Raw genomic sequence first — 12999 nt, 5'->3', positions numbered from 1 at the left:
TGCCCAACAATAATTATGTTTAATACTTTATATATAAAGGCTGCAGAGTAGACACTGGATTTAAATAAAGGTATTACAGGTATAAGAAATTATAATTTGTATTATGAATAAATAAGAAAAAAGTGGCTAAAAAGAACAGCAGAGGTTTTCCAACATTCTTCAATAATGTGGACACCCCTTCCCAACCGAGCTTACTTCCCGTCATTAGACAAAAATGATGACTCTGCCAGGCAATTACAGCACAGAACCAGCCCTGGTTCAGAGGAAGTAGTATTTGGCCTATGGCTCCACAGGTTTTATCCTAACCTGGATCCAACTTCAGAAGCACAAAGTGCCTTTGGTCACTTGAGACTCTTAAAAAAGCATCAACTGATGCATTAGCTGATTTGGACCTTAAATGCCACTACCCACCAGAGAAGAGGCTCTCATTAGATTGCAAACTGGTTATTTATTTTTTCAAAAATCAAAGGAAGAAAAAACCTGGCCCTCCTAGGAATGGACTTACTATAACCTCCCAAACCAGGTGTGAGGCTTAACCAGCAGCTTCTGAGTTCTGGTCTATACAGTTCAGAAAGAAACTCTGCCTTAAAAGGTCAGACTACTAACACTATAGCCCTAGCAGCCTCTGCAAATGAGGCTTTGCCAACTACCAGCGGTTGGACACATAGTGTCCAGCACCAGTCACCGGGCCTTCCCTCCTCCAGAGTGTCACAAGCAGGATCCATGTGAGGGGAGCAGCCCATACTCCTGGAGGATGGCTGAAGTACTTTCAAGGGCACTGAAGAGGAAATGGAGGACAAGTTAGGGTTTGACTTCTTAAAGCCCCAAACCCACCAGAGTCTGGAGATCAGGGACCTCTAAACTCTTTGTAATATGCTCTGTTCATCAAACCCATGATGGACCCTTTGAATCCTGAAAAAGCCAGCACACAAACACTAGCAAACTTAGTTCCACTCCACCCACCACCTCTCCAAACTTCCCACCCTACTCAGGGCAAAATAGGAGGGACAACCTTTTTTTTTTCTCTCCTGGTCAAGGCACTTTTGTAAATTGCATTTCACAACCCCCGCTCAAATCCTACCCCTGCGCCACAGGAAAAAAAAAAAAAAAAAAGAGACTCACCAACCAGGACGAATGATGCCAAACTTTCCAGGCACAGACAAGTCAACCACAGTTGAGCCTAGTCGACACTCTGGGCTCTGGCCGTCCCCAATTGGTCCCCCATCAATGATCAAGGACAAGTGAGGCCACAGGTCCTGGAATTCCTGAGAAGAGGGAGAGGCATCTGCAATGTCACACCACACACAGGGCATATATGCAGAGGCCACACAGCTCTAAAGCAGCAGGCATCCTCCTCTAAGCAGGGGAAGGAAACTCGGGGTCAGCTGTAACAAAGACACTGCATTTGTACCCAGGATACCGCATCCTATGAGCTTTGGAGCTCCCCACGTTAGCACCCCAAGGAATACCGATTGAGAGCTTAAAGACAGTCTTACTATGGCAAGAGGAAATTCCACACACTGCTTCAGTTTGGGAGGGAGGAGTAAAATGACTGGAAACCTCGGTGGGAATCCAAAGCTATAGGCTCCACTGTTGACTTTCCACCAAACTCTGTGTGACTGTATGCAAGTTATTTTATCCAGGGCTATAAAAGGGCTGGACTGGATGGTCACTAAGGGTCCCTCCAGCCCTACCACTCTAATGCTGAATCGCAGCAGAACTCTGGATCAGGGTAGCACAGAGAAAACAGGTAGACTCAGTAAGTGCATGCCATTGGCACTCAATCCCTGGGCTGTGGAAAGGAGTTTCCCAAACCAGGTGTGAGGCTTAACCAGCAGCTTCTGAGTTCCGGTCTATACAGTTCAGAAAGAAACTCTGCCTTAAAAGGTCAAACTACTAACACTATAGCCCTGGTTAAATGACCTAGCTTGTGGCAGAGCTAAGAGAACAGAAAAAGGAGTCCCTGGGATAAGTGACTTAACTTTTCAGTCTTCTGCTGGGGGTGGGGTGGGGGGGGGGGCAGTGGAGAATAAAACATGCTATGATGTCTATTATTGTTTAAAAGACACTATGGAAAAAAACATCAATTCTCCCCCTTGATTCTCCAACTTTAAAACTTCTCTGAGGTTATTCTGGATTTCTCCCACCCCTGCCAAATGGGCACACTTCCTACTATTAAACCAAAAGGGTGGCTTTCCTGCCAGGCAATTCCAGTGAACCATCATCATCCGCCCCCACCCGCCCTGCTCAAAGGAAACTGTGGCCTGGCTGATGTTTCTGCAGGGAGGACTGGGTTTACTCTCACCTCAACATTCAGAGGGCTGGACTGGGAGCTGAGGTTGGCACTGGTGAGAGCGAGTGGCCCCCCAAACACCTGAGCCAAGTCCTGCATGAAGGTGTGGTCAGGAATCCGGACGCCTACAAGCTATGAGGCAAGAAGAAAGGGGTCATAAAAAGGTTGGAAGGGGTGGGGAATGGGCCTGGCATGGATCGTAGCGAAAGCCAATGGCAGGACACAAGAGAAAATCTGACTCACAGGAGTGAAAGGATTCAGGTCCTTATTGAGCTCCTCTGAGCGTTCCATCACCAGGGTCACCGGTCCTGGCAACAGGTCCTTCAGGAGCTCCTCAGGTACCCTCACATGGCAGTACCTGGGAAACAAAGGGGGCGCAAATCCAATCAAATGAAAGGTCCTATTCCAGAACCTAGGAAGATCTAGGAAAGGTGACCCGAGGGACTACAATGGGATCCGCCTGTCTTCCCTTTTCACCCTCAAGAGCTTGAGCAGAAGGCAGGGCTTCAGAGGCGCACCCCAGGCTTGGATCCCACAGGTCTCTGTTCTGGGAGACTACAACAGCTGCACTGCTACCGCGCTCCGAGTTTTATTTTCTTCAAAGTACTCCCTCTGTTAATTTAAGCTACCGTGCTCCCCCTCCTTTTTTCTTAAGCCGCAGGAGTACCCCCACCCCAGTATCACAAAAAACGCCAGGAGAATAGGGCCTTCTGCCTCTTTCAGCGCCGAGTCCCCGATCACGTTCAAGGCCTGGGCAGACACTAAGTGCTCCATACACATTTCCAGTTCCGGATTCCTGGGTGAGCCTGGACAAGCCCCTCCCGCTCTCTGCGCCTCAGTCTCCCAAGCCTGTCACCGGAAACCCCTCCCGCGGTGCCGCCCTCAGCGGGGCCGGGTCGGGGCGGCCTCACCTGTAGACGTCGGCCACGCGGCCCAGGCATACGGCCAGCGGCTTGGTCTCGCTGCGGCCCTTGATACGGTACACGGCGCCCAGTGCTTCCGAGCAGCTCGCCGAGCAGGCCAGGCCGTATAGCGTATCGGTGGGGACGGCCACCACGGCGCCTGCGCGCAGCTCGGCCACGGCGGCCCGCAGCGCCTCGGTCCAGCCGCCGCGCTCCGGGTTTGCGGCCCGCACGGCCCCGCTCCCCGGGAGCCGCAACAGCCGGGCCCCTGGCGTCGGACTTGGCGGGCGAAGGAGGCGCCCGCTCCGGGCTGAGCCCGCCGGCCCCTCGCTCAACCCCATGCTAGCAGCCACCGCGGCCCTCAGCGCCCTGCACGGGCGTGCCGGAGACATCCGCCCAGGCCCGCTTCCGGGAGGAAGTGACGCGTCCAGTGATCTTCCGGTCCAGGAGGCTCGGCCCCACCCCCGCGCCGGGCAACTTAAAGGGACCGCGACCCCCAAGAGGATTGAAGGAGACCGGTGGGGACGGGGCGGGGCGCTGCTTTGCGGAGTCCTAGAGCAGCGCTGGGGAACGGGGGGTGGGGGCTGCCGAAAGGGGGGCGGTGGTCGGGCCGCGCAGGCGGAGATGGAATGGGGCCCGGGTTCAGACTGGTCACGGGGGTGAGAGGGGGCCCGTCGGGGCGGGGGGAAGGGGTTCTGACCCGGCGCAAGCGCCGGCCCTGACCGTCTGTCTCGCTCTCTCCCGGACAGGGAGGCTGCCGGCGTGGACCGTGGGAAGGCGGGGCTGGGGCTCGGCGGGAGGCCACTCCCGCAGCCTCCCCGGGATGAGCGCGCCCAGCAGCTGCTGGACGCCGTGGAGCAGCGGCAGCGGCAGCTCCTGGACACCATCGCCGCCTGCGAGGAGATGCTGCGGCAGCTGGGCCGCCGGCGCCCGGAGCCGGCTGGTAGCGGGGTCAGTGCCCACCCCGGGCTGGGCCTGGGAGGTGGGGACTGCCCACTGGCCGCACTTGCTAAGCCCTGCCTTCCCCTGGAGGGTGGACGAGTGTCCCACCGCTTTACCCCCTACTGCCTCTCATCTGGACGAGAGGCTTTGAAAAAGTTAAGTGCTATCCATGTGCCAAATGGCCATCTCTTTCGGGGCCTGATCCAAGGCCTTTCCTCCCAACCTCACTTTTTCTTTTTTTTCCCTGTTCCAATCAGAATGTCTCAGCCAAACCTGGAGCGCCCTCCCAGCCAGCTGTCTCCTCCAGAGGTGGCTTTCCAAAGGATGCTAGCGATGGAGCTGCGGAGCCCTGACCATCCCTGAGCCTGGCGTCCTATCTTCTCTCCCTCCCTGGGGCTGGTGGCTGGACTTTGAACAACTCCCTTTCAATAAAGGGGCCAGTCTTCACTGGCAATGGCTGGTATTTGGCTGTCAGCCTGGGGAGGCAGCTCTGCTAGCAGCTGGGTTCACTCCCACTTCATCCTGGCTGAAGGCAGTGCTGAGCTCTGAAATGTAGCCGACAAATATACCCAGTCTGATTACCCAGATTTGGGCAGACCAGCAGTGCTCGCCGGAATTATCTGGCCTGCTTTGGGGGATCCAGGTGGTGTTACATGTCCATTTCATGCTTTGGGGGCTCCTAGCCCCACAAAACACTTTTAGCAGAGCCTTTATTAAAAGGAATCCTGCAGACTCTCCTGGTGACCGACCTTTCCTTTCTGTCCCCTCTAAAAACTCTAATGACTGGCGAGTGGGGAAGTGGTTGAAAACTGTCAGCCATGGGTAGGGTTGGGAAGAAATGCCACAGATACTACCAGATTTAAATAAGCATTTAATTAGGATTTCATTAGTATTTAATATTGCTTTTTTCAATTCCAAAAAGTTAAATTTTCACTTATTAGCAGATATTTTAAAGTACAATATTAAGTTTATACAAAATGAGCAATTAAGCAAACACCATTATTTCACATTCTTCAAAAATACAAATTCATATTTATTCTTTTTTGGGTTTAGAGGTTTCTTCCTTTGGAAGTACTGAACCTGTAACGTTTTCATATCGCTCAGTGGAAGTCCGTTGTTCCCATGTTTCACAAATAAATTTGGTAGGCTTTTACATAATCCAAATAAAACTATTTGGGATTTTAAAAAACTTTCAACCAAGACCTCTGGCCAATGACTAGTGTGTGTCAAAAAAAGAAGGTTGTCGTGGGTCTTGCCTCTCCTGGCCAGAAAATCTGAGCCAGAGACTCAGCAAAACCCTGTTTCCAGCCACCTTCCCCAAACAGGAACTAGGAGTTTACAGGGAAAAAGAACAGCCACCTTGAATTCCGACCTCCCACCCCCATATTCTCCAAAACACAACAAAGGATGTAGACTGTTGAGTCAAACAGCGCCCTGGGGAGGCCTGAGGACACAGGGGAAAAGGGCAAGAGAGGCCTCTTGGACTTGGCACCACTATGAGGATAACAAGGATATTGCAGAAAACACCCCTGGGTTTGGTGAAGAAAAGATTTTATGAAAAATTTCCCCGTAAGAAAAAGAGTAGAAACTGCATTGAGCTGAGAAAGTGACATGACATCACCCAATTTGGGGCCCAGCAAGCACACCACCAAAAGGGCAGTGTGTGGTTTTAAACTTTGCTTCCAGTAAAAAAGGCTTGTACTATGTACACATTGACATAAAGATCCAGTTGAATTTGCATTTTTCAGTGCAGACTGAGAAGCCCTCTCTTGAACAGGAGTAACAGAAATGCCCAAACAGTGATCATCAGCTTCCCCAAAAGGTGTGAGAAGAAACATGGGACCCCTTCTTTTGCCTCCCAACACATGCAAGAGAAAAGAGGCTAAACTGACGACCAATCAGAAATATGCTTAATTCAGTTTTGTTGCCTCTCCCTTCCCCAATATTTAGGAATGGTCAATTTCTGATCTATGTCATAGCAGAACTATTTGCATATGATCTATGGAAATCTTTCTGCTTTGGCTGAAGTATGTTTTAAAACTTCTCTATTCATTAGCAGCCTGAAAACTGAAGATAAAATGGGAGGGGAGGGGAGTGAGAGGGAAGGAAGAACGTTCATAAAGCAGATTATTAACAGCTTTGTTTACTGGATTCAATGAGGGCTGGAGGCTTTTGCTTAAAGAGCCGACAGGATGGCTAGGGTTGTGACTCCCACGACCTTCCCCAAACATATTTCTGATTGGTGGGGTAGAAAAACTGCAAACTCATTAGCAATACTGTTGCAGTTCCACAATCACTGATTTCAGTGACTCTGGAGAAGCCTTTAGGATTAAGGACAATGGACCTGATTACAAATGTAAAAGTCTAGAAAGCGCCAGGTGTCTGCCTAGGAACAACCGGTTTCTTCCTTTCAGGCATCACTGTGTAACGGTGAAGGGGGAAAGATGGCGAAGGGCCAAGCAAAAGTGATGAAAAAGGGCCTCAACAGTCAGCAGAAGAAAACAGGACCCGCAGCAGTTCTTCAGAGGGCCTGAGGGGGCGCCCTTGGGCACAGAGGGAAGGCTTGCATAGATTGAGCAGTTGCTGAGAATGCATAATAGTGTTTCCCTATGCACAGTCTCATAGCACAGGGCTGACAGAGTGGAAAAGCGCGGCCAGGCCAGGGTCACATGGGACAAGGACCGTCAAGCTACACATATTGCACCAAGGTAAGTGCTTTTCTTGTCACACCTCAATTTAACTTTTTTTCTGAGCAAAAAATAAAACTTTGTGGAAAGTATATATATGTATATATATACACACACAAAAGAAATTGCAGCAATTGAGTTAAAGATAAAATAACCTAAAGTGCTTTTTTAAAAAATTATTTCTTTAATATACCAATATGAGGTTCTGCAAACCCGTCCCTTTGGACACATTCAGCATTATACAAAATCTCTCAGAAAAACCCACCCGCCCATTATCCCCGTCAGTCTGCTGCCTTGACCCTGAAAGTAAAACTCTCCAGAGATGGTGAAAAGAAGTCCCTTTCTTCTACCCAGAGCAGTCTTCACACCTTAAGGCCCCTCCTGGGCTTTGTACCATGATCTCCTTCTAAAGGGGGGATGGGGTGGGGTGGGGTGGGATTCAATGAGTGACACCAATTCCTGTCATCAAACTACCGATGCCCCCAAGAGGCTGGCCAAACTGCCGGGAAAGGTAGGGCCACTTTCCCTCGATGCCTCCCTCACCTACCTGGGAAGGGCCAAATTCACTAAGGCAATTTGGTGGTACTGACCGAAGTTTGCAGCCACCTGCCAAGCCCACAAACCCCCAAATTCCCCAGGCTGACTAGCACCCTATAAAGGGGCAGTCTAACTGGAGATGCCAGTGGGAGCAGAAAGCCTCAGTCTACGGGGGGCTATGATTAAGGTTACCGTGGGAAGAAAAAAGGCATGATTTTACCTGCTGGAAGTCTGCACACCTTCCCTAACTTCACCCTAGGATCGTTCCTGGGTTTGAAAACCACTCTTCATGAAGGCTCTTTGTGGCTCCATTTTCAGCGGCCCTCTCTTCTCCAAGGCCCTTGGCACTAGAGACCAGGCTGATAGAAGGGGGGTAGGGTGGGGAAGAGTGCTAGAAGAGGAAGGAAATGAGAGGCTGCCTACCCTGTGGAGTAAACCTGCTCTTCACAACCACTCACTAGCATTTTAAGCACATCCCTGATGTTTTCAAAGCCCCTCTGTAATCAGTTGCCCTCAAAAGGCAGATACTACAATTAGAAAAGTCTGTCAGCCTAAAACTCGGCTTCTTCATCACCCTCAACCTTAGGAGAGCGGAAAAGTCACTGACCTGGACAGACCCAACAAAAGCACAGCAGTGGGGAAGCAATATTTCAACCATGGGCACATCCGACGGCCTTCACCGGGCTCCTGTTTTCCACCTCAGCTCCCAGGAGCCACATCTCAGGTGAGCCTAGGGTGTGCGCATGGGGAGGTCTCTTGGGACCCCACCATGCTGCTCTTTCTCAGAAGGTGTAGAGAAAACAGCCAGGGACCTACCACAAAGCTTCCCATGAGCTCAACGCTGAGTGACAGCCAAGGACAACCCATACTCAGCAGCTGTTTTCCAGGGAGATGAACCCACTGTGGTAACAGAAGGTTCCTCCTGCCTTATCAACTTCTGCTGACATCAGCGGTCACCCAGAAACCACCAGTTTTTTGGACAGGAGAATGCAAAGGGTCAAAAAAGAAACAGATTCTCCTGACTAGACCCCAGGAGCGAGAAACCACCAGCTGCTTGTAGTAAAGCCCACTTTTCTTCACGGCAGTCACATTTACCACCTATGCCCTCTCGTCCGAATCTGTCCCTGAACATCCTGTTAAAAGCAGGGCCCCTGGCTCCCAGGTAAATGATTACTCTAGATACTGTCTCGGCGGGCCCTGAGGAATGGTGCAGGGAACAGGAGGGTGACAGATGCAGATTTCGTCACCTTAGGGAGTGAAACAGGAAGGCAGAATTACGGCTGCTTTCTGCCTAACGTCATCGACTCAGCAGGGCAGCCTTGTGTGTGGCACCCTGCTTCTCACTCACAGCAGGAACGAGGCCCTTGGGAGGCACAGGCCTTGTCAGACCTTGGGCCACACCTAGTTTCTGAGTTCAGTGAGTGTGGGGAGCACTCGTGACTACATTAATATAGCCAGTTAAGAGAAACTTTCCATTTTAGCGTGGATTGTATTTTATGTTTTAAGAGGCAATGACTGACTCGGAGCCAAAGGCAGAGAGATGGATATAATTCTATACACAAATAAAAAAATTTTTTTCCCTATAACACAACTTAATGAAACATTCCAAATGAGATAACTTATTGCAACATTTCAGGCTTTTTGGTGGAAGGGGAATTTTTTGTTTTACCCTGAGTAGAAGATCATCGCTTTTTTTTTTCTTTTTTCTTTTTGTTTAGAAATCATATGACTAAGCCGAGCAAGTCACATCCTTCTTTGCATTGTACTAGGCTGTATGCAAAATCCAGAGGGGTGAGAGGCAGAGATGGGGGGGCGGGGCGGGGGGCAACCAAAAGCCTGGCTGGAACCCAGAACCAGGATACCTGGCCTGCCGATGACATGCCAACCGAACATCACTCCCATCAAGCCGTACCTTCTCCTGATCAGCAAAATGCAGCTCTTCTGCTCCAAGGAAGAAGATACCATTCAAGGAAGGCAGACCACCAGCCAGCAGCTGGCCATAAACCACATGTCCACTCTAGGACAAAACAGTGATGTTCCCCAAGAAAAATTCATCACTGTGATCTGCAAGCCCTGGCAACCAGCAGAGAGAGAAGCAAGAACCCAGAGCAAACAGTATGGTCACGACAGAGCCTGCTCTGCACAGGTGTCAGGGACAGTCCCCACAGCCTGGGACCAGGATTTTGGACGCCCATTTGTGATGCCGCTGGCTGCAGGGTGACATCAGCCATAGTCACCCTCAGCTCCACCATCACCAAGCACAGACCACAAAACCACCTCGCCCGATCCCTGTCCAGCTCACGGCTGTCTGACCTGCCCTTGCCACTTGACTCTTGGATGGAGTAAGGGTCTGGCCTTGCAAGCAAGCTTCAGCCTCAAAAGACACACAGGGCAACGCAACATCCGACACACTGAACTCCACTGCCCGGACTACAAAGACCCCAGTGCAAGTGATGGGCAGCATCAGATTGATGGAAACCACACCCTTTCATTTAGAATTTTTATGCATACGAGTAACCTTAATTTCCAAGTTCACATGACAATAAGCAAAAGTGACATACAGTGCAGCCAAACAGTTCATTTATAACTTAGCTTTTTTTTGTGTTTTTGTTTTGTTTCTTCCAAAGATCAGTTCATTAAAAATGGATGCTCCTGGGATACGAATAAAGAAAATACGTCTGAAAGGTGAGGATTTCAAACAGTAGATTTCTTCATCCTTCAGATTGCTGACCCCCACGATGTTAGGCATCACACACCTCCTGCTTCCTGCTCGGCCTGTTCCAGGAGGGGAGCACAGGCGGGCCTTTCACTTGGAGAAACTGCTGGTCAGGCCCATCTCGTCCTCTTCCTGCAGTAGTGCTTCAATGGGAATCAGGTTGGAAGTGGTGTCCAGGCTCTGGAGGGACAGAAACTCTGACATATCTATGGCACGGAGCGGCTCTGTCTGCGGGTCTGAAGGAGTCACCGCCTGTCTGCTTTGCTCGCAGGAAGAGGGGGCAGCGGAGGAGGATGACAGGGGGATCGGGGGTGGGGAGAAAGTCTGTGGTGGCAGCTTCAGGCTGGGCCCGTCAGGAGGCTGGGCGCTCAGCGTGGGAGGGGGCGGGGAAGGACAGCCCTTCCTCCTGCTGGCCGCCCGCTCCTTGGCAGAGTCCCGGCACGCGCACTGACACTGACAGGCCTCCTCTTGTTTGATGATGATCACAGGAACACTGAGGCCAATCTGCTGTACAGCACTCCCTGTGAGAGAGGCGAGAGAGACTGCTCTTCAAGTAGCCGCAGGGCAAGGGCAAGGGCAAGAGGACAGGAGGGTGTGAGACCAGCTGAGCACCGCGGAGGCAGAACGATGGGAAGGGTTGGATGCCATGCTCCGGGTTTTGTTCTGCTTTAAACTGGACTGCGTTCTTCCTCAAGTAAGAAGCCTCTGACACTCCCCATCCCCTCCAAGACAGAAAAGCCACACACCATCTAAATGCACCTGATTCTCCTAGCTTCATCTCTGGCCACTCTCCCAGGCACCCACCATGCCAGCCACAGTGGACGCCTCTCTCTCTCTCTCTCTGCTCGTTCTTCAAAGCTCTGGGCTCAAGAGCTCGTCCTCCTGCCTCAATTCTTCTGGAGAACTCATGTCTGAGTTCATTCCCCTCCTCTCCCAGTGCCTCCAGGCAGTGTTTGCAGCAGGCTTATACCTTAGGGCTGGCCTGAGGGCATTGCCATGTGCAGAGCTGGTCCACACTGCACCAGCCCTGCCTGCCCCAGAGGCTCTGACCTCCTTTAGGACATCCCGCTCAACTTTGCAGCCATGATCTCTGACACACTTGTGCACACATTCCTCCTCTTTTGCATATGTCTGTTGTGCACAAGCACACTCTGAATTCAGACAAGCTTCGTGTGTCTCAAAAGAGCTAGAGACCACAGGGCAAGAGAACAGGTGGGGGACGAGGCCTGTCTGAGAACTAGTGCTTTGGCGTTGCCACAGACTCACTGATGCCTTTGGGGGACTCGTTTCATCTTTCAGGGCCTAAGTTTTCTAATGTATAAAAGAAAGAGTTTGAGAAAAGGGACCCTTTAGCTTTATAGGAGTTTCTGACCCAGATGCTATTTCTTCATTACTGTAATTAGAAAAGAGTCCAGTGAATTAATAACTTCTCTCTTTAGCATTAACTGTGATTCAGACTTTTTTCTGGCTATATTAAAGGCTACATGTAAAAGGGAAAGAACCACTACTAGTTAAAGAATGTTGTGGTATTTATGCTATAAGTGCAGTAACTTTCAGTAGCTGTAAGAATATGAAATACTCTAATAGAAAAATAATACATGATAAATGTAATTTAAAAGAAATTAAAATCCAGGGCAAAGCAAGATTAACTAACTGTGCCTCAGGGGGCCCAGAGAGTTGACTTCCATTTACAGCTAACACAGAATTACGTACCTGTGCTACTGGCTACTGGTACTGCAGTGGTAAAAAACACCTTCTCAACTTTAGATGCTTGCTGCTGGGGGAAAAAAAAAATCACATTTATGGCTACTCAAATATGATACATCGCCAAGGACATGAAGCCTCCCCAATTGTAACAGTCATCCATGAGGACAGAAAACCCTCAGTGTTCAGGGATTTTTTCACTGAGCAATGTTTTGTTTATGCTCTGACATGAGGTCACCACACTGCTGGACATTCAGTGCTAACAATGTAGCCGTCTTTGTCCCCTACTCCTTGGCTGTCTCCCAGCTGCTTAATCCAGTAGGTTCTATGTGCACAAAGGCCCCTCCAAGGTTGCTTTTCTCAAGTGGACGGTCTTCTCAGGGGGAGCCTGAGGGCTAGTTTCCCCTCTAAGTTCTCTACTCCCTGCTGACTCCCAAAGTTCTTTTTAAACCCCTTGAGGACTAAGCTGCATGCTAAGGACAGGCCAAGACTTCCTCTCATAGGCAGAAGACCTATGAAGGCCCTAGGCAGTATGGTGTAAGCTGCACCGGATGGTGCTCAAGGGTGAGCCCTGGACTTAGCCTCACCAGGACTCAAGTTCAAGCTTGGTCACTTATTAGTTGTTGATGTCTTGCAAGTAATTTAACCTCTTAGTCTTGGTTTCCTCACCTGTAAAAACTAGGATGACAACCCAAAGACTCTCCCAAAGGCCCCAAAAGGATGAAATGAGATGATGCATGTGAAGCCTGAGGCACACCATGGGGATTCAGCAAATACTAGCTGTACATATGATTACTAAGTAGGACCATCAAGTTGTGCCCAGAAATCACTCCTCACTTTAGTATACTTCCTATTCAACTGGCTATAGGGTTTTTGCTTTCTCCAATTCATATTAAAAAGGGGTTTATCTTTTGTCCTTTTAAGGAAATTAAAAAGTGCCTCTCGGATGAGTCTAGGAGGAATATGAACACTCTGGCTAAGTTATAGGGGAGACATTATGAAACAGTCATGGAGGAATGAGACTCAGTACAAATACATGAAAATGAGCGTGGGCTTGGTCACTTCAGTCGTGTCCGACTCTTTGCGACCCTATGGACTGTAGCCTCTGTCCATGGGGATTCTCCAGGCAAGAATACTGGAGTGGGTTGCCATGCCTGCCGGCAGGGGATCTTCCCAACCTAGGGATCGAACCCAGGTCTCCCACATTGCAGGCGGATT

The 12999-nt window shown here is 50.2% G+C and overlaps 3 protein-coding genes across 4 annotated transcripts in view; 1 reads left to right on the top strand and 2 right to left on the bottom strand.

Annotated features, from left to right (window-relative positions):
- Positions 1 to 8: 8 nt before the first annotated feature.
- YRDC (yrdC N6-threonylcarbamoyltransferase domain containing) lies at positions 9 to 3587 on the bottom strand. The gene is made up of 5 exons (XM_052636563.1): positions 3205 to 3587; positions 2537 to 2651; positions 2306 to 2425; positions 1123 to 1265; positions 9 to 778 (listed from the first exon to the last, which is right to left on the bottom strand). Exons 1-5 carry the CDS (start codon positions 3585 to 3587, stop codon positions 709 to 711), a joined length of 831 nt encoding a protein of 276 aa, XP_052492523.1. The 3' UTR covers positions 9 to 708.
- Positions 3588 to 3807: 220 nt separating this feature from the next.
- Positions 3808 to 4840, top strand: C3H1orf122 (chromosome 3 C1orf122 homolog). Its single transcript, XM_052636564.1, has 3 exons — positions 3808 to 3854; positions 3945 to 4146; positions 4395 to 4840. Exons 1-3 carry the CDS (start codon positions 3820 to 3822, stop codon positions 4488 to 4490), a joined length of 333 nt encoding a protein of 110 aa, XP_052492524.1. The 5' UTR covers positions 3808 to 3819; the 3' UTR covers positions 4491 to 4840.
- A 4695-nt stretch (positions 4841 to 9535) lies between these two features.
- The window catches only part of MTF1 (metal regulatory transcription factor 1), a 41161-nt gene continuing 37697 nt past the window's right edge, over positions 9536 to 12999 (bottom strand). Inside the window, exons 10-11 of one of the 2 annotated variants that reach the window (XM_052637517.1) lie at positions 11791 to 11854; positions 9536 to 10598 (exon numbers count right to left, since the gene is read on the bottom strand). In XM_052637517.1, the coding sequence (XP_052493477.1) occupies positions 10168 to 10598; positions 11791 to 11854 (495 nt within the window). In that variant the 3' untranslated portion in view covers positions 9536 to 10167. The remainder of the gene's footprint in view (positions 10599 to 11790; positions 11855 to 12999) is intronic. The other variant, XM_052637518.1, reaches the window with a different exon arrangement.

This window comes from Budorcas taxicolor, chromosome 3, assembly GCF_023091745.1.
Source record: "Budorcas taxicolor isolate Tak-1 chromosome 3, Takin1.1, whole genome shotgun sequence".
Classification (NCBI taxonomy): Eukaryota; Metazoa; Chordata; class Mammalia; order Artiodactyla; family Bovidae; genus Budorcas; species Budorcas taxicolor.
Note: the sequence above shows the minus strand (reverse complement) of the source record. Positions and strands in the feature narration are given on the sequence as shown.